This window comes from Lissotriton vulgaris, chromosome 11 (assembly GCF_964263255.1).
Source record: "Lissotriton vulgaris chromosome 11, aLisVul1.2, whole genome shotgun sequence".
Classification (NCBI taxonomy): Eukaryota; Metazoa; Chordata; class Amphibia; order Caudata; family Salamandridae; genus Lissotriton; species Lissotriton vulgaris.
Window position 1 is genome coordinate 1,072,018,426 of NC_141699.1, and position 21,180 is coordinate 1,072,039,605.

The window sequence follows — 21,180 nt, forward strand, 5'->3', positions numbered from 1 at the left end:
GTGATGGATCAAGCCCTGATCTTTGGACTGGGTAAGAGTGGTCTGCTTAATTCAGACACTCTGTTCATCACCACCCCTTTTTATGAATCGTTTTTGGCCACTATAGGTGTGGCAGGGTATACTCAGACATGAGTCCCTTTCTCACTGCTCCATCAGGATTCAAGCAAGCCGGGCCGAAGACGGCTGAAATGCCAGAAACCGGTCCCCGGTAGCTTGTCTCCTTTCTGGTAAAGAATTGGCTTGGTAGTTTAGTCTGCCCTGTTCCCATGATGCACTGGGCCAGGGACAGACTGATTTGCATATAGCCAGGTTCTGAGCTGGGATGGGGCAGTGAGATAAATAACGGTGATGGATCAAGCCCTGATCTTTGGACTGGGTAAGAGTGGTCTGCTTAATTCAGACACTCTGTTCATCACCACCCCCTTTTACTTAATCTGGTACAGCAAGGTGACAATCCCCATAAGAATGCCCCTAAATTCTTTGGGACTTCCAAAAGGCATATGGGCAAGATATAGAGATGACAGCATAAAACTAAAGATAAACAAGAGTACCCAATTTACAAATGGGTTTTGTGGTAACAAAGTGTGTGGTGAGCAAAATTATAGGCCTTGTGACCAGAAAAAACTAAAATTACATGATTAATAGCAAATCTATATGGAAAAAGTACACATTCCAAATCCTTACAATTTAAGAGGGAGCATGAGAGGGATGGCCTCCTCCTTGTGTATCAAAATGATATATGTCTGCTGTTTGCAAACCATTGAGTGGATCCCGTCATTCCAAAGGGACTGATATCCATGCTCACGTACACGAGGAAGATATTTCTGTTTCTTATTAAAGTTTACGGGCATCAGGGGAAGCAGACCGTTGTTCAGGGGTGTGCATCCTGCTCCCTCTGATATCCATTCACATCATAGCAAACACAACGAGATGATGGACGGAATTCTGAAACTTTTCAGACACTCACCCCCAGTCACAGATCGCGGTTGAATCCATCCTCATTCTTTAGCTCACTTTGCCACCCCAGTTCAGACACAGCTATATGCACATCAGTCTCGACCCTGTGCCACATGGGAACAGTCCAGCCGGAACTGCCAAGCCATGTGTTCACTGGACCGGAAATACCCTTCATCAGCCAGGCTAGCTTGAATCCAGTGGCAAAGTGAGCAAGAGACCCACGTCTGGGCATACCCGGCCACTTAAGGCTGACAAAGCAAACACAAGGAGATGATGGACTGAGTGCTGAAACATTTCAGACCCTCACCACCAGTCACAGATATGGGTTGAATCCATCATCGTTCTTTACCTCAATTTGCCACCCCAGTTCAGACACAGCTATATGCAAATCAGTCCTGACCCTGTGCCTCTTTGGCACAGTCCAGCCCAAACTGCCAAGCCATGTCTTCACTGACCGGAAACAAGAATCCTGGCATCACCCAGGCTAGCTTGAATCCAGTGGCAAAGTGAGCAAGGGACCCATGTCTGCCATACCCTGCCAATTTAGGGCGAACAAAGCAAACATAAGGAGATGATGGATAGAGTGCTGAAACCTTTCAGACACTCACTCCCAGTCGCAGCCCTGAAACCGATCCCAGGATGCTTGTTTCCGGTCCAGGGAGGACCTGGCTTGGCCGTTCGGGCTGGACTGTTCCCACAAGGGACAGGGTCAAGACTGATTTGCATATGGCTGGGTCCAAACTGCGGTGGTGTGGTGAGCAAAAGAATGATGGAATTAACCCAAATCCTTGTGACTGGGGGTGAATGCTTGCATTGCCCAGCATTCCGTCCATCAAGTGTTTCTTTGCATAAGTATATTCTTAGACATTGTAAGTGCAGTGCTACCATTAAGATATATAGTGCTGGGAGTTTGTCATTACAAACTCCACAGCACCACAATGGCTACACTGAAAACTGAGAAGTTTAGTTTCAAACTTCTCTGCACATAAAACCCACATTGATGCCAGTTTGGGGTTTAGTGAAAAAAGCACACAGAGGGCATCTTAGAGATGCCCCCTGAAAAACGACCTACCATTAGTGTCCAAGCTGAGTGGCTGCTTTCAGCTGCCACCACCAGACATGTTTCTGGACCCCTGCTACTCTCGGGGGCCAGAAACAATGCACATCCTGGGACGAGGTGCTAAGCCTCCACCCCCAGGATGAGCAGGGTCCACGAAGCTTCAAAGACTTGCCACCTTTGTGAGCTTCCCCAGGCCACTTGCTGCTTTCAGCAGCTGGTCTCCCCTGGTTCTGACCCTCACCTTGGGAGGGAGAACCGGCGGGAGAAACAAGTGAGGAAGAGAAATGTGCCCACCTCTTCCAACTCCACCCCTCAGGTGGGGGAGGGAAGGTGAAGCACAACTGTCAGTCCCCGCCATCTTGCAGATGGGGGACCCAGCCAACCAGGGTGAGGCATATGCTCCCCCTCCCACTGGAGGGTGGCATAATAGGGGCTGTACCCATCCCAGGGAGGGACCCATTGGTCCCACCCTTTTACCTATCTGTAATGGCAGTGTTTTTGGCTTTATTTAGAAGTGATATAGATCATTAATCTTGCTCGCATCTAGTATAGGTATTCTTAGCCTGTGTTGGCCCTTTTAAGCCCTTTTTCCAGACCTAGAAGAGAATAGCTGCTTAATATGCCTTTATTCTTGACTTTAACCTGTCTATTGCCTATTGGCTTTGACATATTAGACATATTGGTATGGCTTATGTAGGTATTCTGACAGAGCTAAGGAGCATTTCACCCCTTTCAGGCCTACAGGCCTAGAGCTAAAGGGACTCCATTTTGATGAAGCTGAGAGACTTTTTAGGGCAAAGGCAATGTTTATAGTTAAGGCTGTTGTCCGCCCTAAGCGGACCGGAGAGAACCGGCCAGAGCTGAATCTAATCAGGAATTGTTCCCGGGCTCAGGTCTCTAGACGAAACAAGCAGACTGGTCACTGTGGGAGCGTCTAGCGCAAGGAGCCTGGTGCATGGGATTGGTGGGAGGAAGCTGATGGCTGGAACTTTCCATGAGGAAACAGCATTCTATATTTGTGAAGTGCAGAGGCGGAGTCAGTCAGTCGAGTGAAGGTGGCGGTGCCAGAGAGTCGAGCAGAGGGAGTCGAGTGAAGGTGGCGGAGCCAGAGAGTCGTGTTAAGGTGGAGGAGTGGAGAGCAGTGGAGTGGAGTTGGCAGAGAGAGAGAGAGGGTTCAATCTGGAGAAGAGCTGAGTTGAATAGTGAGCTGGAACTGAAGGAAGCAGTCAGAAGCAGTGCTTATCAGGAGGAGGTGTGAATAGCTGGAGTCTGAAGTAATGCCTTTTAGAAGAGACCGAGGAGAGATCGTGGACTAAATTGGACATTGGCGCAGAGACAGAGTGAATAAGCTAGTGGAATGAACGGTGATCAGAGCGGCAGGAACCATTAAGACTGAATCTGGAAGGTGGAGACAGTTCGTGTGGGGGAGAGGAGTCCAGAGACAGAGCGATCAGCGCAGAGGTGTACCCAAGAGTGCAGGAGAGAGAGAGAGTCTGAGATGAGCCAAGGCACAGACGAGAGAGGAACCCAGATGACAGCTAGAACAAGACTACACACTAATAAGGTGAAGGCGTTCCTGTTATATTAATTTACTTTACACTTGCATCTTAATCTTATCTTTATTCCCTGGGCTTTTGCATTGCTAATCTTTTCCCTTTCAGCGGAGTGTTCCTGTTATGTGTAATCCTTCTCTTTCAAGCGGTGTGTTCTACCTATAGTCTTTGTCAGATCTGTATAAATGCTTATATTGTTTAATAAAATAACCCCAGTTTACAACAAACTGGTGTGTAGCCCCTATTCTTGTTCACTGAAGGTAAATGTAGCTCCTAGGTGAGTGCTAGGCACGTGAATGGATGAGTAATCCCAATCAGGTAAGTGGTGATCACATAAATAGGGAGTGAGTGGACCTTTGATGCCAAGAGCAGGGAGTACACTATATAATCTGGAACTATATTCAAAGTTATTATTGTAGTAGCAGACCCTTAGTGAAAAGACTTCCCACTATATATATATGTATAGGTGTTCATAGGAATGTGGTCGTCGTTGATATGCGGCGTTAGTGAGAACACTGGGGGGTCGAACCAGTGTGGATACCCACTAGATTGTGGCTTGAATAAGTGAGAGCGCCAGGGGGGATACTGACGTGGAGTTCGACAGGATTGTTGAGCGTTTGGAAACGGGAGCATTGGGTTCTGCAGGCCCATGTGTAGTCGCACCGGATTGTGCGCAATATCTGCCCTAGGGTAGACCGGTCTGGGTCAGGGTGGCCGCGAGACCAACTGATGTAAATAAGTGTGGTGTAGGGTATGGATATCCCTAGTAATCAGTGAGTATTCTTAGTATCCCTATAGATTTAGTGGTGTTTTTGATAATATGAGCTTGTATATTGCGAGTTCCCCATCCTCAGGTAGGTACCAGGTGCCTGGATAGGTGGTCCTGAGGAGGGAAGGTGATTACGTTCTGGCTGGGTTGGAGGGGCCCCTGGGGGCTGATCCCACCTACTCAGAAAATCCAGCCATTACATTTTGGCGTAGTCGTCATTTTACGAATCCTGTGTGCCTGGCCATGTGCTTAGATTGCTTCCCATGTGTTGTGTGGGAGTGCCATGAACGCCATAACATCTGGCGTAGTCGAACTGTTTACCTATCCTGTGTGTCCTGGCCATGTGCTTAGAGAGTTTCCCATGTGTTCTGAGGGAGTGCCCTGAACGCTGGTTCCATCTGGCGTAATGTTGCAATTTATGTAGCCTGTTAGACCTATAGGCTTGAACAGTTGCAGCGTGAGGAGATTGCATTACATCATGGCATTTGGCTTATTCAGGGTGGAAGGAATGGTTTTCATCTTGGTGTTTAAGCTGTCAGAGTTGAAGGATGGCATTACATGAGGAAGCCAGTTACATCTTTGTGATGGTCCAATTGTATAAATGTGTGTAAAAAATGCTTTTAAATTGCCCATTAAATTGCTTGCTGCATCTGCTTATGCTGTGCAATGTGAAATGTGTTCATTTTAATATGATCTGTGGAGTTTTTTGAATATAGCTCCTTGTAAATATGACTTGTGAATAGCGCCATTCTAATGTGCCTTGTGAGGTGCATGTTCTCATGTTGATCTGCTGTGTTGCTTGTGAATGGTGCTTTGAATATATTCCTTGTGTAAAGCGTGTCATTTTTTGAGTTTGTTTTCTGTCTTGTAAATATGACTTTTGAATAGCGCCATTTTAATGTGGCTTGTGAGGTGCATGTTCTTATGTTAATCTGTTGTGTTCCTTGTGCATTGCGCCTTGGAAATGTTGTTTGTGAAAGGCTTGTCTTGTAAATATGGCTTGTGAATAGCGCCATGTGGTCATGGCTTGGACAGGGCATGTTCTCATTACGTTTGGCAGGAGAGAGCTGGATCTCTCTCGGGTGCTTGGGGATAACGTTTTTGAAAATATGTGTACGTGTTAGCTGTGAACGTGAAGAAATGTGATCATGATTTTCCCATGTATCCATGGACGTTGGGAAATGATTGTGCTTGAGCTGCCAAAGGGTTAATATCTTGAGTTGAGATGGCAGTCTTTATTTTTTACATGCTGTCAACATGCATGGTTATCTGACCTGACTATAAAAGTCAGTGGATTGTTTGATGGTTTGATTTTGACTTTTTGTTTGGTTCCTTGGTCTGCCTACGTGCTTTGTCAGTTTCTTGACCGAAAGGTAACATCTTGTGCTTTGCAAAGGGTTTTGTTCATTTCACGTTCTTTTTGAAATGCGTCTACGAATTTGTGTGGGTTTGCCTTGGAACTGATGTGGTTATAAATCTACAAGTCGGATTACGGAGAGAGCTGTGTTCTTTTAAAATGAGTGAAATGTTAAAAAGATGGCCCGTTAGAATGCATGCTACGGGCTGTTTTCATTAATTATTTCTTTGGGGGTTTCCATCTAGACAGGAATGTGATGGTTGCAATAATAATAGGTTTAGAATAATAAATCTTGCCCGACAGTGCGTGGTAACATGTGCTTTTAATTAGTGGAATGCAACCATGTGCCTTTGAAAGAAAAAAGTGTTAAAATGTAACATTATTATTTTCCCAAATGTAAATTAAAATGTATGCTTTTATAAATGTGTCAGTAAAACCTTTTTTATTATGTGAACCAACTCAGTTAGAAAATAATTAGTTGTTTCTCTGTGTGTGAATGTGGCCCTTTTATTACGCTGGCTTGAATGGCCTGCATATTAAATTACACTGTAATGTAAAATGTTATCCCAAATGCAGAATGTATAATTTTGTGTGCAAAACTGAGTTGCCTCTTTCTAAATAAGTGCCCATATTTTAAGTGTCTTGCCTTTAGCTGAATTAGTCAGACAAAAGTCTTTTTAGAAATTGCAGCTTTTAATTGGCAGTACACTGTAACAGAATTTTTTTTTTTAATATTAGCTTCCGTTAGTTTGAGAATCAGGCCATGAGAACAGGCAAAAGGCATTTGTTTTTCGACCTTGGCAGACCAGCTGGTCTGTGCAGATGAGTTTCTTCCCTTCATTCTGCTGGTTTCGATCACGTCCCAGTTTGTTATGATTGGCTACAGTTCAATTTTCTTCCGCGGATGGCTTGTTTATTTGAGGGCGGGGTGACCTGGCTCTTCCCTTGGAGTTAGTTAGTCATGATGGGTCTGGGCGGGCTTCTCTGATCAGGGTAATGGGAGGCTTGCAGTGCCCTGCTGAGGCTGAGAGGCTCATCACTTGGCGGTAGTCCAAAGTAGCGTCACACTGTAGCCTGGCTCCTGCTCTGAAGGGAGGGGCTGTCCCATGAAGGATTAGTGTATGAAATAGGCCCTTCTGCCTGTGCATGTAAACAATTAGATTTTGCCCAATCTAATATTAATACATATATGAGTTTAATTATGTCTTGACTTTAGAAATCTGTTTTTAATTAATTGAGTTTTTTTCCCAACACTGAAAGGCACCCGGGGTGCTTTTTAAATGGAAAATTTTATTTTTGCAAGAATAATGATACTTGTTCTCTTGTTCCTAGGATGGCTGTGGTTGTGGTTCTGTGTGGGTCCGTCCCCCTCCCACTCCCTTTATTATTTTAGCTTTTTACTTTCATGTTCTTATTTTAGTTTATTGTTTTTGGATGATGGAATCAGACCAGACCAGACCAGACCAGACCGGAAGGGTGATGGATGGCCGCATTGGAGGAAGTGTCTGGATACCGAAGATGCAGGATGGTGGCCTACACTGAAAAATTTGGACTGCCTTATTTAATACCTTGGCCTGCGTCCTTTTGTCAACATCTCTACGAGCAGGCCCCACTTTTAAAAAAAAATATATAATACAAATATGTTTTATTTGGGACAGAATTATACAAGTATTTTGATGCATAATCCCTTGGACAAGCAGGCCCCACTTTTAAAAAAAATATATATATAAAACCCAAACATGGTTTATTTGTAATAGAACTATGAAAGGACTTGATGCGTAATCCCTTGGACAAGCAGGCCCCACTTTTTAAAGAAAAAAAATATGTCACCTATTATAGTTTTTCTGTTTTCTTCAAAACAGTTTTTGCCAATGAAGGACTTTTTTGAATGATGGCGCACACATGTGCTCCACTGTGTGATTTAAGCTTGATGTTACACTAGTTATCTTGTAGACTGGGGTTGTAGTTTTTTTACTGTTCTTGCATTTTCACCTTGATTGATCAAAGGGTGGTTACCTTACATTTTGGATTGTTCTGGGAGGTGTGTCTTTTAGTATGATTATGTGTTAATGTTTATCCAGACCTTGCAACAGTTTGTCATGTTTATTTTTCAGATTTCACTTTAAATTGACTAATGTCAGTAGGTAGGCCTCATTTAGGCCTATTGTTATTTTCATCCCACAAACAAGCCCCTACACCAATAGTTTCATGAGTCATCATTAGCTTAACTTGCCTATAGTAGGTAGGGCTCATTTAGGCCCTTTCTTGTTTTCTCATTAGAAGTTGAAACACATTTAGTTCTTAAGTTGTCCGAAGTAGGCCCCATTTAGGCCCCTTGCTGTTTTCATTCAACATATAAGTCCCTACATCACTAGATTTCACCAGTTATCATTAGGAGTTGAGGCACATTTAGTTTGAGGATGCTTTGGTTAGTTTCTGTTGTTATCAGATCCAATCTCAGATATGTTTCAGCATTCAGGTCAAGGGTGCTTTGATTTGTTTTTAGGTTTCTATTCCCTACAATTGAGTTTCAGGTGGAATTTCCTTAAGTTGTCATTGTTTTTAGGGAGTTTTTTAGGTTTTGATTTGTTGATAGATTGTGTTGATGTTTGTTTATCTAGATGTTATTGTTTGTAAGATGTTCGCAAGATAAGGATCTAAGGGTGGATGGCAGAGATATTTAGCAGTGATATAGATCTTAATCTTGCTCACATCTAGGATAGGTATTTTTTAGCCTATGTTGGATAGATTATGTTGATGTTTGTTTAGATGGTTGTTGTTGTTTATAAGATGCTCGCAAGATAAGGATCTAGGGTGCAATGTAATGGCAGTGTTTTTGGCTTTATTTAGAAGTGATATAGATCATTAATCTTGCTCGCATCTAGTATAGGTATTCTTAGCCTGTGTTGGCCCTTTTAAGCCCTTTTTCCAGACCTAGAAGAAAATAGCTGCTTAATATGCCTTTATTCTTGACTTTAACCTGTCTATTGCCTATTGGCTTTGACATATTAGACATATTGGTATGGCTTATGTAGGTATTCTGACAGAGCTAAGGAGCATTTCACCCCTTTCAGGCCTACAGGCCTAGAGCTAAAGGGACTCCATTTTGATGAAGCTGAGAGACTTTTTAGGGCAAAGGCAATGTTTATAGTTAAGGCTGTTGTCCGCCCTAAGCGGACCGGAGAGAACCGGCCAGAGCTGAATCTAATCAGGAATTGTTCCCGGGCTCAGGTCTCTAGACGAAACAAGCAGACTGGTCACTGTGGGAGCGTCTAGCGCAAGGAGCCTGGTGCATGGGATTGGTGGGAGGAAGCTGATGGCTGGAACTTTCCATGAGGAAACAGCATTCTATATTTGTGAAGTGCAGAGGCGGAGTCAGTCAGTCGAGTGAAGGTGGCGGTGCCAGAGAGTCGAGCAGAGGGAGTCGAGTGAAGGTGGCGGAGCCAGAGAGTCGTGTTAAGGTGGAGGAGTGGAGAGCAGTGGAGTGGAGTTGGCAGAGAGAGAGAGAGGGTTCAATCTGGAGAAGAGCTGAGTTGAATAGTGAGCTGGAACTGAAGGAAGCAGTCAGAAGCAGTGCTTATCAGGAGGAGGTGTGAATAGCTGGAGTCTGAAGTAATGCCTTTTAGAAGAGACCGAGGAGAGATCGTGGACTAAATTGGACATTGGCGCAGAGACAGAGTGAATAAGCTAGTGGAATGAACGGTGATCAGAGCGGCAGGAACCATTAAGACTGAATCTGGAAGGTGGAGACAGTTCGTGTGGGGGAGAGGAGTCCAGAGACAGAGCGATCAGCGCAGAGGTGTACCCAAGAGTGCAGGAGAGAGAGAGAGTCTGAGATGAGCCAAGGCACAGACGAGAGAGGAACCCAGATGACAGCTAGAACAAGACTACACACTAATAAGGTGAAGGCGTTCCAGTTATATTAATTTACTTTACACTTGCATCTTAATCTTATCTTTATTCCCTGGGCTTTTGCATTGCTAATCTTTTCCCTTTCAGCGGAGTGTTCCTGTTATGTGTAATCCTTCTCTTTCAAGCGGTGTGTTCTACCTATAGTCTTTGTCAGATCTGTATAAATGCTTATATTGTTTAATAAAATAACCCCAGTTTACAACAAACTGGTGTGTAGCCCCTATTCTTGTTCACTGAAGGTAAATGTAGCTCCTAGGTGAGTGCTAGGCACGTGAATGGATGAGTAATCCCAATCAGGTAAGTGGTGATCACATAAATAGGGAGTGAGTGGACCTTTGATGCCAAGAGCAGGGAGTACACTATATAATCTGGAACTATATTCAAAGTTATTATTGTAGTAGCAGACCCTTAGTGAAAAGACTTCCCACTATATATATATGTATAGGTGTTCATAGGAATGTGGTCGTCGTTGATATGCGGCGTTAGTGAGAACACTGGGGGGTCGAACCAGTGTGGATACCCACTAGATTGTGGCTTGAATAAGTGAGAGCGCCAGGGGGGATACTGACGTGGAGTTCGACAGGATTGTTGAGCGTTTGGAAACGGGAGCATTGGGTTCTGCAGGCCCATGTGTAGTCGCACCGGATTGTGCGCAATATCTGCCCTAGGGTAGACCGGTCTGGGTCAGGGTGGCCGCGAGACCAACTGATGTAAATAAGTGTGGTGTAGGGTATGGATATCCCTAGTAATCAGTGAGTATTCTTAGTATCCCTATAGATTTAGTGGTGTTTTTGATAATATGAGCTTGTATATTGCGAGTTCCCCATCCTCAGGTAGGTACCAGGTGCCTGGATAGGTGGTCCTGAGGAGGGAAGGTGATTACGTTCTGGCTGGGTTGGAGGGGCCCCTGGGGGCTGATCCCACCTACTCAGAAAATCCAGCCATTACACTATCTGTAGTGCCCCTAACCCTAGTATTTAGGGGCACCACTGAACCTTGCTTCCTCAGACAAGAAACCACAAGAAGAAAAGAAGAAGGACTGAACAGCCGTGCCGAAGCTAAAAGGGGAAGACGCCTACTGACTTGGCCCCAGCCCTACCGGCCTGTCTCCACCCTGAACCTGCTCCTGTAAAATCCTGGTGTGTTCTGCAGCCAGAACCCCGAAAAACCCGGAGAACCTGCCTGCCTTACAGCCCAAAGACGTTGTCTGCTGTGAACACCGGATTTGTTCTTCTTCAACCTTTGGCTCCGGCCGGAACCGCAAATCCGCACCACTGTGCACCCGCTGTCCATGACCCGAGCTTGAGTGGCCAAGCACCACAAGGAGGGCTCCCCGTCGATCCTGACCCAAGAACCAGTGATCCCTGACCTGCCTCAAGCCTCCAGCCGATGCCTGCAGCCTCAATTTGGAAGCTCCCCCCAACCGCGACCAGGAGCTGGTACGAGGATCCGACCCTAAAAGACACTCCTGCACCCAATGCCCCACGGGCTTCGGTGGCCCAACCGACGGTGCCTAACCAACCCACATCATCCCAACTTACCTCTCCAAGTGGTGGTCGCACCCAGAAGACCTTTGTCCCAGAACCTGCAGTGCGTTTGCAAACCAGAGTCTCCCCACTGAAAGCTACAGGGTGCCTGACGCCAAAACAGAACTCGGCACCCGGCCGCCCCAGTGCCGCTGAGAGTACACCTATTGTGCTGGCTTGAATCCCCATTTGCCCTGAGCTTAAGTCCAGGAGCTTTGCTCCCACAACCCTGTGGCCTGCTCGCCACCAAGCAGAGGCCACCTATCCTCCATTGGATAACATTGGGCCTCAGCACCTTGCACCCGGCTGCCCTAGTGCCGCTGAGGGTGTAATGAGAGTGCATCTGTGACCCGCGGAGACCCCTGAGTCTAACCCCAGAATACCAGCTCCCACAACCGAATACTTACCTTTGAACCGATAACCCTATTTTCCTCCAAAGGATAACATTGACTGTTGTTCTGTGAAAAGTTTCCAAGTGTGGATTTGGAAAATCGAAGAAATCCTCTAAAACTGTAACTAAATAACAAAAACGCTTTTACTTACCTGTTTACAGGAAATGTCCCAGTGCAGCAGCCAGGCATCCTGCACTGTGTAACAAAAGTAATCTGAAAAGTAATTTACATGACATTCTACTAAAAAGCTAATACAAAGTATATGTACAGTAATTTATTTATTATTTTAATTAATTTCATTTATAGAGCGCAACTGTCACTTAGAGAAGGCATCCTGGCGCTAATTCAAAAGCCTTGCATTACTAGTAGCTTAACTGTAATCAAATAAAAGTGCTTATACAATTGCTATTCAAACTGTTTACAAACTGCATTATTACTGTAAAGTATGTATTGCTTACTTGTGCCAGGCTTGTTTGGTTCTAAAAAATAAAATAACTAAAAGAATATTTTTATACAAAACTAATTGGTCTGAGTTCAGTCTTTGAGTGTGTGATATCATTTGATGATTGAGTGTGTACAACAAATGCTTAACACTACCCTCTGATAAAGCCTTACTGCTCAACCTCACTAACACAAATAGAGAGTAAGGTGCTTTCTACTTTTAACTCTGCCTGCCTTTGGGGTTCCACTGGACTCACACTATACCTCACTTTGGTATCTATACTACTATTATAAAGCGAGAACTTGGAACATTTGAGGCGGGTAAACTTCAAAAGTACACCACCAATCACAACACCCAATACAGCGTTGGAAAGGGGAGGTTCAAGAGATGGACATAGGCTATATATATGGACACCATATACATTAAAAAGGGGGGGCGCCCTCAGTGTAAAGTAGTCCCTTGTGGGTGTGTGAAAAGATGTGGGCGTTAATCTGGCAAGATGTGGGCGTTAACATTGTCCGCGACGCAAGGATATGTGGGCGTTACATGTGGGCGTTAACATTGAGAGGGGCAAGATGTGTGAGTTAACATTGTCCACGATGCAAGGATATGTGGGCGTTAACATTGAGAGGGGTAAGATGTGGGCGTTAACATTGTCCACGATGCAAGGATATGTGGGCGTTACATGTGGGCGTTAACATTTAGAGGGGCAAGATGTGGGCGTTAACATTGTCCACGATGCGAGGAGATGCTGGTAAACCAAACTGTATTACAACAGGTAAACCAAACAGGATTACAGCGCAGTGCACACTTCACGGTAAAAAACAAAACAGTACAAAACAAAACAGTATTAGAGCGTATGCGAGGAGATGTGGGGGTTAACATTAAGAGGGGCAAGATGTGGGCGTTTACATTGTCCACGATGCGAGGACATGCTACAGCGTAGAGATGCGTCGGCGCAATGGCGTGTGGGCGGGGCGTTACGGAAACTCGCCATGCTGGAGTGCCCAGCGCATGGAGGAGCGGCGGGGAGGAGCGGCGATGCTGCTGGGGGAGGAGCCGCGATGCTGGTGAGTACTCTAGCAAAGCCTACCCGGACAACGTCGGTACGGGCTGCTAGGACTAATATAATAAAGAGAGAGCCCAAACCTTTGAGGCGGGTAATCTCAGGAACCACAGCACCAATCACAACACCCAATACAGCGTTGGAAAGGACAGTTGCAGCAGAAGGACATAGGCTATGCAGACGCCCACCATATACATTTAAAAGGTAAAAGAACCGTGCCAGCAAAGTAGTCCCTTGTGGGCGTGTCTGCATTGTTCTGTGGGCTTGTGCTGGGGGCGTGACAAATGCTGGGGGCGTGTGGTACGTTCCGCCCTTCATGCCATGTCTCATATTGTGTGCTAATCCCACCCTGCTCCCTTTAATTACCCCTGAACCCCATAATCATAACCCACCCTTACTCCTTAAAATACCCCAACACCCTTAAACACTAACCCATCTTAACCCTATAAATATACCCTGTACCCCAAAACCCAAACCTATCCCTAAACACTAAAAATACCCCTGTACCCCAAAACCCAAACCTAGCCCTGAACCCTATAAATACCCCTGTACCTCAAAACCCAAACCTACCCCGGAACCCTAAAAATACCCCTGTACCCCAAAACCCAAACCTACCCCTGAACCCTAAAATACCCCTGTACCCCAAAACCCAAACCTACCCCATAACCCTAAAAATACCCCTGTACCCCAAAACCTAGCCCGGAACCCTAAAAATAACCCTGTACCCCAAAACCCAAACCTACCCCTGAACCCTAAAATAGCCCTGTACCCCAAAACCCAAACCTAGCCGTAAACCCTAAAAATACCCCTGTACCCCAAAACCCAAACCTAGCCCTGTACCCTTAAAATACCCCTGTACCCCAAAACCCATACCTATCCCTAAATCCTAAAACTACCCCTGTACCCCATAACCCAAAACTATATCTGAACCCTTAAAATACCCAAACACCCCAAAACATATACCTCAGTACCTCAAAACATATACCCCTATACCCATACTTACCTTATCCAAACATTAAAAAAAACATGTTTTTACCATTCATGCATTTACAACGAATTTTGTTGTAAATGTATGCGTGGTAAAAGCATATAAAATGTAATACCATGCGTTATAATGGCATTGCGGAGTCATGGTACTTTCGTAATGAAAGTATGCGGAGTGATGGTCTGCGGAAAGAAAGTTGCGGAATAATGGGTGTTTACCCTCCCCCGGTAAGTACATTGGTGGCACGGCGGCCCACATCTCCAGCAAAATACTCATATTTTTTCACCACCCATTTGAAAAATGCACAGGTCTCTCTCATTGATGGCCAGCACCGACAAACACTTTTAGACACACCTCCCGCCACAAGTTCTAGAATTGCGAACTTTAGAGCTGGGGAGCTACGTTCGAATCTCGGCATCAGCTCAACATCCTGTGATTCCAGGCAAATCGCTTTGTGTCCCCGTGCCTACGATAAATGAATGTGTTCTTCTGTAATGTAAATTGTGCTCATGCCATGTTGTCGGGTTCGCGCTATATAATATTGCAAGGAAAAATAAAGTAGGGAAACTCGAGTTCACACACTACTGAACGCGCACTCTGAAGTGCATCAGCAGTGCACTGTGAATCGGAGCGTTTCACAGGCCTGTCATAGATAAGAAATGCTATCAAAACGAAATCCTACAAAACAATATACTACTGGCCGGCAGCAATTCATACCCGGACAACGTCGGGACGGGCTGCTAGTAGTATATACAGAGCCATCTTCCTACAATGTGCCAGAGATCTGAAGCGTCCAGATTTATGGTGTACGAGTGAGAATGGACGTTCGCATCTGCGGCGGACCCTCCATCAGGGCGGAGGAGCCCGGTCCCCCTGACACCACCCGCAAATAAAACAATAATAAAATTGTTTTTAAACCCCTTTTATTATCATTTTATTTTAATCCCCCTGGACTTGCCCCAGGACTCTGACGAGTCCCTTTAGATGAATTGAATCTTGACAATTTACCTGCAGTTCTATTTATTGAAGGGTCTCCCTTTCAGCTTCAGAAATCTCACAAAGGAAAGAAGTTGGGCTTTCGGGAACGTAACTCAAGATTGTGTTACGCCAGAGGTTGTCTGTATGAAGAATTCTAAGGGCTATCTATAAAATGTGTGGCTCATTGCCTCTGCCAACTAGCGTTCCACTATTACACCTACTTTGGTCCTTTATTCTATGCAAGCACTAGAAACGTCATCCTGATAGGCTGAACCCATCTTTGACAATGTCTTTTCAGCCATGTGTCTTTGAGGCTGCAGTAGGGTTCTATATCACAAAAACCATGGAAATCACACAAATCAGATAAACATTAAACCTCAGCTGGGTAAATATATTATGGACCCCAGTTTGCAATAAAATATTAGATGGGACATCCTCATTTCTCATATGTTCCAGTTTATAGCTGTGGATTCACCCTCATGGGTGTATCGGTCACATATACATGGCAATACTGCCTGTATAGGTGAGTGACTCCCAATTTGTAAAAAAAAAAACGTGATGCTATTTTAGCTTTCTCCCTCCTAAAAATACCACCACTCCCTGTGAACTGGTGGAAAAATATATCCCCAAAATGTATTTGAATCTCTCTCAAATGCTTCCAAATATTATTATTCATGGTCACTTAACCATAGATGTGCAGAGATCGACCATTAATAAGTGACAGTTCAAAGAGAAAGGCCAAAGGAGACACAATAGGGTAGAGAAAGAAGGATAATTACTAGAGAATAAGGATACTAAAATATATAGAGGGATTCACAACCATAGCAACGGATATGAAGAGATGTACAACCCTTTATGTAAATAAATAGATTAATAAAGAGGTGGACAAATATAGATAATAAAGGGAAACTGGGGAAGTGAAGAGAACAAAAACCTAGAAAATAACAGAAAAACAGAAGAATAAACAGGTAAAATGGATGGAGAGTTGTAGTGAGGAAGGAATGCAGGAGCCTCCATTCAGTGTTAAGAGAGCCCCTAATTTTGTATTGTTAAAAAATGTGGTGTATGTTGAGTTGCAAGTGCTCTACATATGAACATGTTATCTATACTACTATTATAAAGAGAGAACTTGCACCTTTTGGCCAGGTAAACTCGGGGACAACAGCGCCAATCTACACACCCGATACATCTATTAAAATGTCAGGGTGTGTAGATGGACATAGGCTATATAAATTTTAAAAAAAGTAAATTAAAAAAATTACGTTTGTAAATAAAGTAGTCCCCTGAAAGTAGCGCCGGCCGGGACCTAGCGCTAAAAGATCTGCGGACAACTTCAGCTAAATCTGTTCACAAGCCCCTCCCCTCCCCTCCCTCAGCTTTGTGGCGTGAGATGACATCTAATTATTACTTACTAACTGAATCCATTGCACGCGCTAGAGAAAGGTTTGGCACCTGAGTCTTCTCCGTGACTTACTACCACGAGAAATGAAATCTGTGACGTGAAGTCCATCAAGGTAAATTTACTGCACCTCACTCTGCCCCTCCCCCCAAAAATCCGAGATTAGCACGAGGCAGTGACTTTATTTCAAATCTTTTTTTTTTTTCAACATCGTCGTTAACGGTAAAGTTTACTCAAAACGCGTCCACAGCTAATGGAGGAGCTGTGGCATTTTGTACCAGGAAATGGCGCGGGCCTTTCTTCCACACAAGGGCCTCCCTTCCGTGCAATACTTGATTCACGATCACGAGATGGAAAGCACCGCTGGCACAGTCTCACGCCGACAGTATGCTGATCCAACCTCCAGCAGGAGGCGCTCTCTGGCTGCGAAAAAGGCAGTGCCTCACCGACATCAGTCAAAAGCTTCTGCTCCGAGAGCAGACGCTATAGGCTTGCCCACATAGTGTCATGCCACTTCATGTTGTTGAATAAATCATCACATTGAGAGGTATAGAGTTACATTTACAGCGTGCATAGGTATAATAATAATCGTAGTAAAAATAATAGGTGGTATTATTACACTGAGACAACCAAAAGTGATAATAGTAAAAATAAATAAAAATAATAATGATAAGTAAGGAAACGGAAGAAGATGACTGAAATAATAGAAAGAGCAAGAAAATGCTTACTTTTAAATGGTGAAAACTTATAAACTATACTACTATTATAAAGAGAGAACTTGCACCTTTTGGCCAGGTAACTCGGGAACCACAGCGCCAATCTACACACCCGATACATCTATGAAAATGTCAGCGGGCTGCTAGTAGGCTATATAAAGTAAAAAAAATACGTTATATTTTTAAAAAAATCCATTAAAAATAAAATAGTCCCTGAGAAGTAGTGCCGGGTGACCTGCGTGCTCACGTCAGGACATGGCGCGGGGGAGGAGCGGTGACGATCGGCCGGTGAGGAGCAGCGGACCGGGCGGACATGGTTATTGATTAGGGCTTCATGTCGTATAGGCCGATTTTCAGTAAGTTCATCTTGGGTTAAAGTTATGTGGTTTATTTTCTGTGAATTAGTGGTTTTAGAACGGGAAATGTCCAAAGACTGTTGGCAGGTTTGCGCTCCGTACCCAGTCCCAGGCAAGCCAAGCACTTCACGGCCTGCTGTTCGCCCGAGTATGGTTTTGTCTCTGCTTTCCAGGGCCGGCGGAGGGGAGAGAGTGGGCGCAGGGGAGAGAGCGGGCGGAGGGGAGAGAGCGGGCGCTGGACGTGTGAATCGGACTTTCAGCAGCAGAAGAGGGAGTGAAAAAATCTGCTGCTAAATGAACCCAGTTTGTTCGTAATCCATCATCAGAAAGAGACATTTGAATGCACTGCATCTACCTTGCAAAATAAACCCTTTGTGTGTAATGCATGCACCAATGTTCCAGTCCAGGCCAAGCAAAACAAAGCAAACAGTGCTCATCTGAGCCCTGTCTCCCTTCTGTTCCCTTCTGTTCTTGCGTCTGCCCTTGCAATCTCGGAGTCTGGGGGCCGCAGAGGGCAGGCCAGGGGTCGTAAGGGGCATGATGCCAACTTAATTCCAGGAACAGGAGAGGTCGGGGGCTGCTGGGGGGTGCCGTTGTGTAGAGCCCCCTGCACACACACAACCCCTCACAGCAGACAGCGCCTCCCGGACTCATCTTGAGCGAGTTTGGGGTGCTGCTGCTCCCCGGGCGCCCAGTCTCTCAAGGAGTCGCACCCCCGGCCCTGCCTTCGGACACTGCTTTAAAATACCAGAGGTAGAAGAACAAGAAATAATGCTTTAGCACACTGGTGACTGAGGAACGTAGAGGAATGTTTTAATCCATGGTGTAGACGTACAGGACGGCACAGCACTTTATACTCCCACACAAGAGGGTGAAGTGAAGTGCTTTGTAACACAGGAACAGCAAGGAGACAAACCTGGAAGACAACCACATTGAAAGGTGTCTGCAGGACTCGTGCGCCCTGTCGTGGTAAAAAGATGTAATGCACGGCGTGTGCACATAAGAAGGTAGTTACAGGGAGGATAAAACCAGCCAGACTTTGTGGGGATGCAGTGTGCAGCCTGACAACTTTACCCTCTGGATCCTGGCCCACCATCACATAGCACAGAACCTGACCATCTACCACACCCGGCCTAAACACAGCACAGGAGGTGTTGAATGAATACATCTTTATTGTATATAATCTATTTCTATATCTATATCTATACTACTATTATAAAGGAAGAACTTTGCACCTTTGAGGCGGGTAAACTCGGGAACCACAGCGCCAATCCACACACCCGATACATCATTGTAATTGTCAGGGTGTGCAGATGGACATAGGCTATATAAAGTATAAAAATATGCGTTATTTAAAAAATTAACATAAAAAAAGTAGTCCCTTCGAAGTAGCACCGGCCGTGACCTGCGTGCTGACGTCAGGAGCGCGGGGAGGAGCGGCGTCCAGGAACGCGAGGAGGAGCGGCGGACATGGCGCGGGGGAGGAGCGGTGACGAACGGCGGAATGGCGGTGAGGATCGGCGGACAGGCAGGAGGAGTGGTAAGCGGCGAGGAGCGGCGGAGCGGTGAAATGAGGATCGCGGGGGAGGAGCGGCGGCTGAGGTAAGGCTCCGGGCAGGCGGGGGTCGGGGCAGGCGGGGGGCGGGCGGGGGACGGGACGGGGCAGGTGGGGGCCCAGGCTGCTTGACAATGTCGGGGCAGGCGGGGGACAGGGCTGGCGGGGGACGGGACGGGGCGGGCGGGGGCCCGGGCTGCTTGACAATGTCGAGCGGGCGGGGGGCCGGGCTGCTGATGCACAATGTCAGGGCGGGCGGGGGTCCGGGCAGCCTGATTGCTCCTGGACAAGGTCGGGACGGGCTGCTAGTATGAACACATAAAGATGGATTGTGAGTCTATGTGCATCTGCAGAGTATACCTAGAAAATAACAGAAAAACAGAAGAATAAACAGGTAAAATGGATGGAGAGTTGTAGTGAGGAAGGAATGCAGGAGCCTCCATTCACTGTTAAGAGAGCTCCTAATTTTGTATTGTTAAAAAATGTGGTGTATGTTGAGTTGCAAGTGCTCTACATATGAACATGTTATATGAACACATAAAGATGGATTGTGTGTCTATGTGCATCTGCAGAGTATGTATACCGACAACAAAATTATGCTTCGTACCTTGTATTTCCAGATTGTTTGTCATGTGGAGCAGTGCCCAGCGCAAGGTTGTGGTGGTGGTCTCTGATCCTGCGAAATAGAGGTCAACCAACACTTGCACCAGGCTGTCCTCCCCGTAAGTAGAGGAGGGGTCTTCTTTAGTCTGAGAAGGAGATTTGAGAGAAGAAAGTTAGAATGATGAAATGATTACATTTTGTTGATCTATCTTTATGTTTATGATTATGTTTATGTTTGGGCAATTTGTTAAGCGCACGTATACCAAAAGGTCTCTTGGCGCTGAGAGAGGTGGGAAAGCCTTCCTGATGGCTCTAACAGTAAGCTAGGGTGAAGTTTTCAGTTTTTTCCTGAAGCTGGAGTACTCTGATGTTAGTCTAATGTTTATAGGCAAAGAATTCCAGAGTGTGGGGCCAAAGACAGAAAAACGAGAGCCACCCGTTCTCTTGCGCTTGAATCTAGGAATAGTCAGCTGATTCATTGTGGCTGATCTAAGATGCCGTTTAGGTATTTTATCATATTCCTATACAGATCTCTATCCAAGAATATATCCTTGTTGGATTATAGGGAATTAAGTAACCCTGTAAAATGAAATTATAGATAACGTCTGTTAATATGAGATGTTACGAAAAAATGAAGCTTTTTAATGTTTTTAATTGTTTCCTATTTAATTGTTTCCTACTTGTTTTTAAATTATTACTTACCAGCAATTGCTCTATAATGAATTGAATTGATGATTTGTGTATATTTGTATGTGTAGTATACTTTTATGATTTTAAATTAATCGAATGAAGTATTTTTGACTCTGACTCTGACTCAAGTGCACCCTCAAGTCCTGGAACAAAAAAAAGCAATCACATCCAGGTACGGAATATTTGAGGTGGATGCTGTGACAGCAGTGGGACTAGTTAGATGGGATTTCACTAAAGCCCCTCATCTGGGGTTTGTTCCCAAGAGACACAGCATCCATGACTGTCATAGTGGAATTTTCAGTTTAGTCACAACCATAAAGGACTTCAACTTGCAGAATTTGCATATCTCATTCAGGCAGTTTTGTGTGCCTGCAGATATAATATCTGGTTAATAGTATACCTTAAGTACTTGACAGCTCATAAACCCTCACACAGTTTCAGTGGTCAACCCACCCACGGCCCAAACATATGTGGACAGTCACATGTCAAGAGTAATATCACTGGAATAGTTTTGAGGTTAGAAATGGAATTAGTAACAGTCTGGGTGAATGAGTAGGTAAATTAATGCCTTACTGGATGTGGAGGTCAGACAGTGGTTGAGAGCCCATATCGGGCAAGCAGAGTGTCTGAGAGAAACTAGACCTAGGCAGGTGACTGCTACTTGTTGATTTGGTGAGCTAATGGGTGATTAGGATTAATGTGAAAAGAAGTGAATACACAGGTGATTGACTTGGTGGATGCCTATGACAAAATGGGGTAGATGAGTGGATAGTTCATTGAAGAGATGAAAGTGACCGTGACAGTTAATAAATGAGCATGTGGATAAACAAGTGAATTGATAGGCATGAAACCGAATGTCAATGG

General features: G+C 45.1%; 1 protein-coding gene across 2 annotated transcripts in view; it reads right to left on the reverse strand.

The window, feature by feature from the left end:
- The window catches only part of LOC147684117 (cytochrome P450 2J2-like), a 104,117-nt gene that overhangs the window by 22,292 nt on the left and 60,645 nt on the right, over positions 1–21,180 (reverse strand). For both annotated transcript variants that reach the window (XM_086944487.1, XM_086944486.1), the window contains exon 6: positions 19,631–19,772. In XM_086944487.1, coding sequence (XP_086800613.1) covers positions 19,631–19,772 — 142 coding nt within the window. The remainder of the gene's footprint in view (positions 1–19,630; positions 19,773–21,180) is intronic.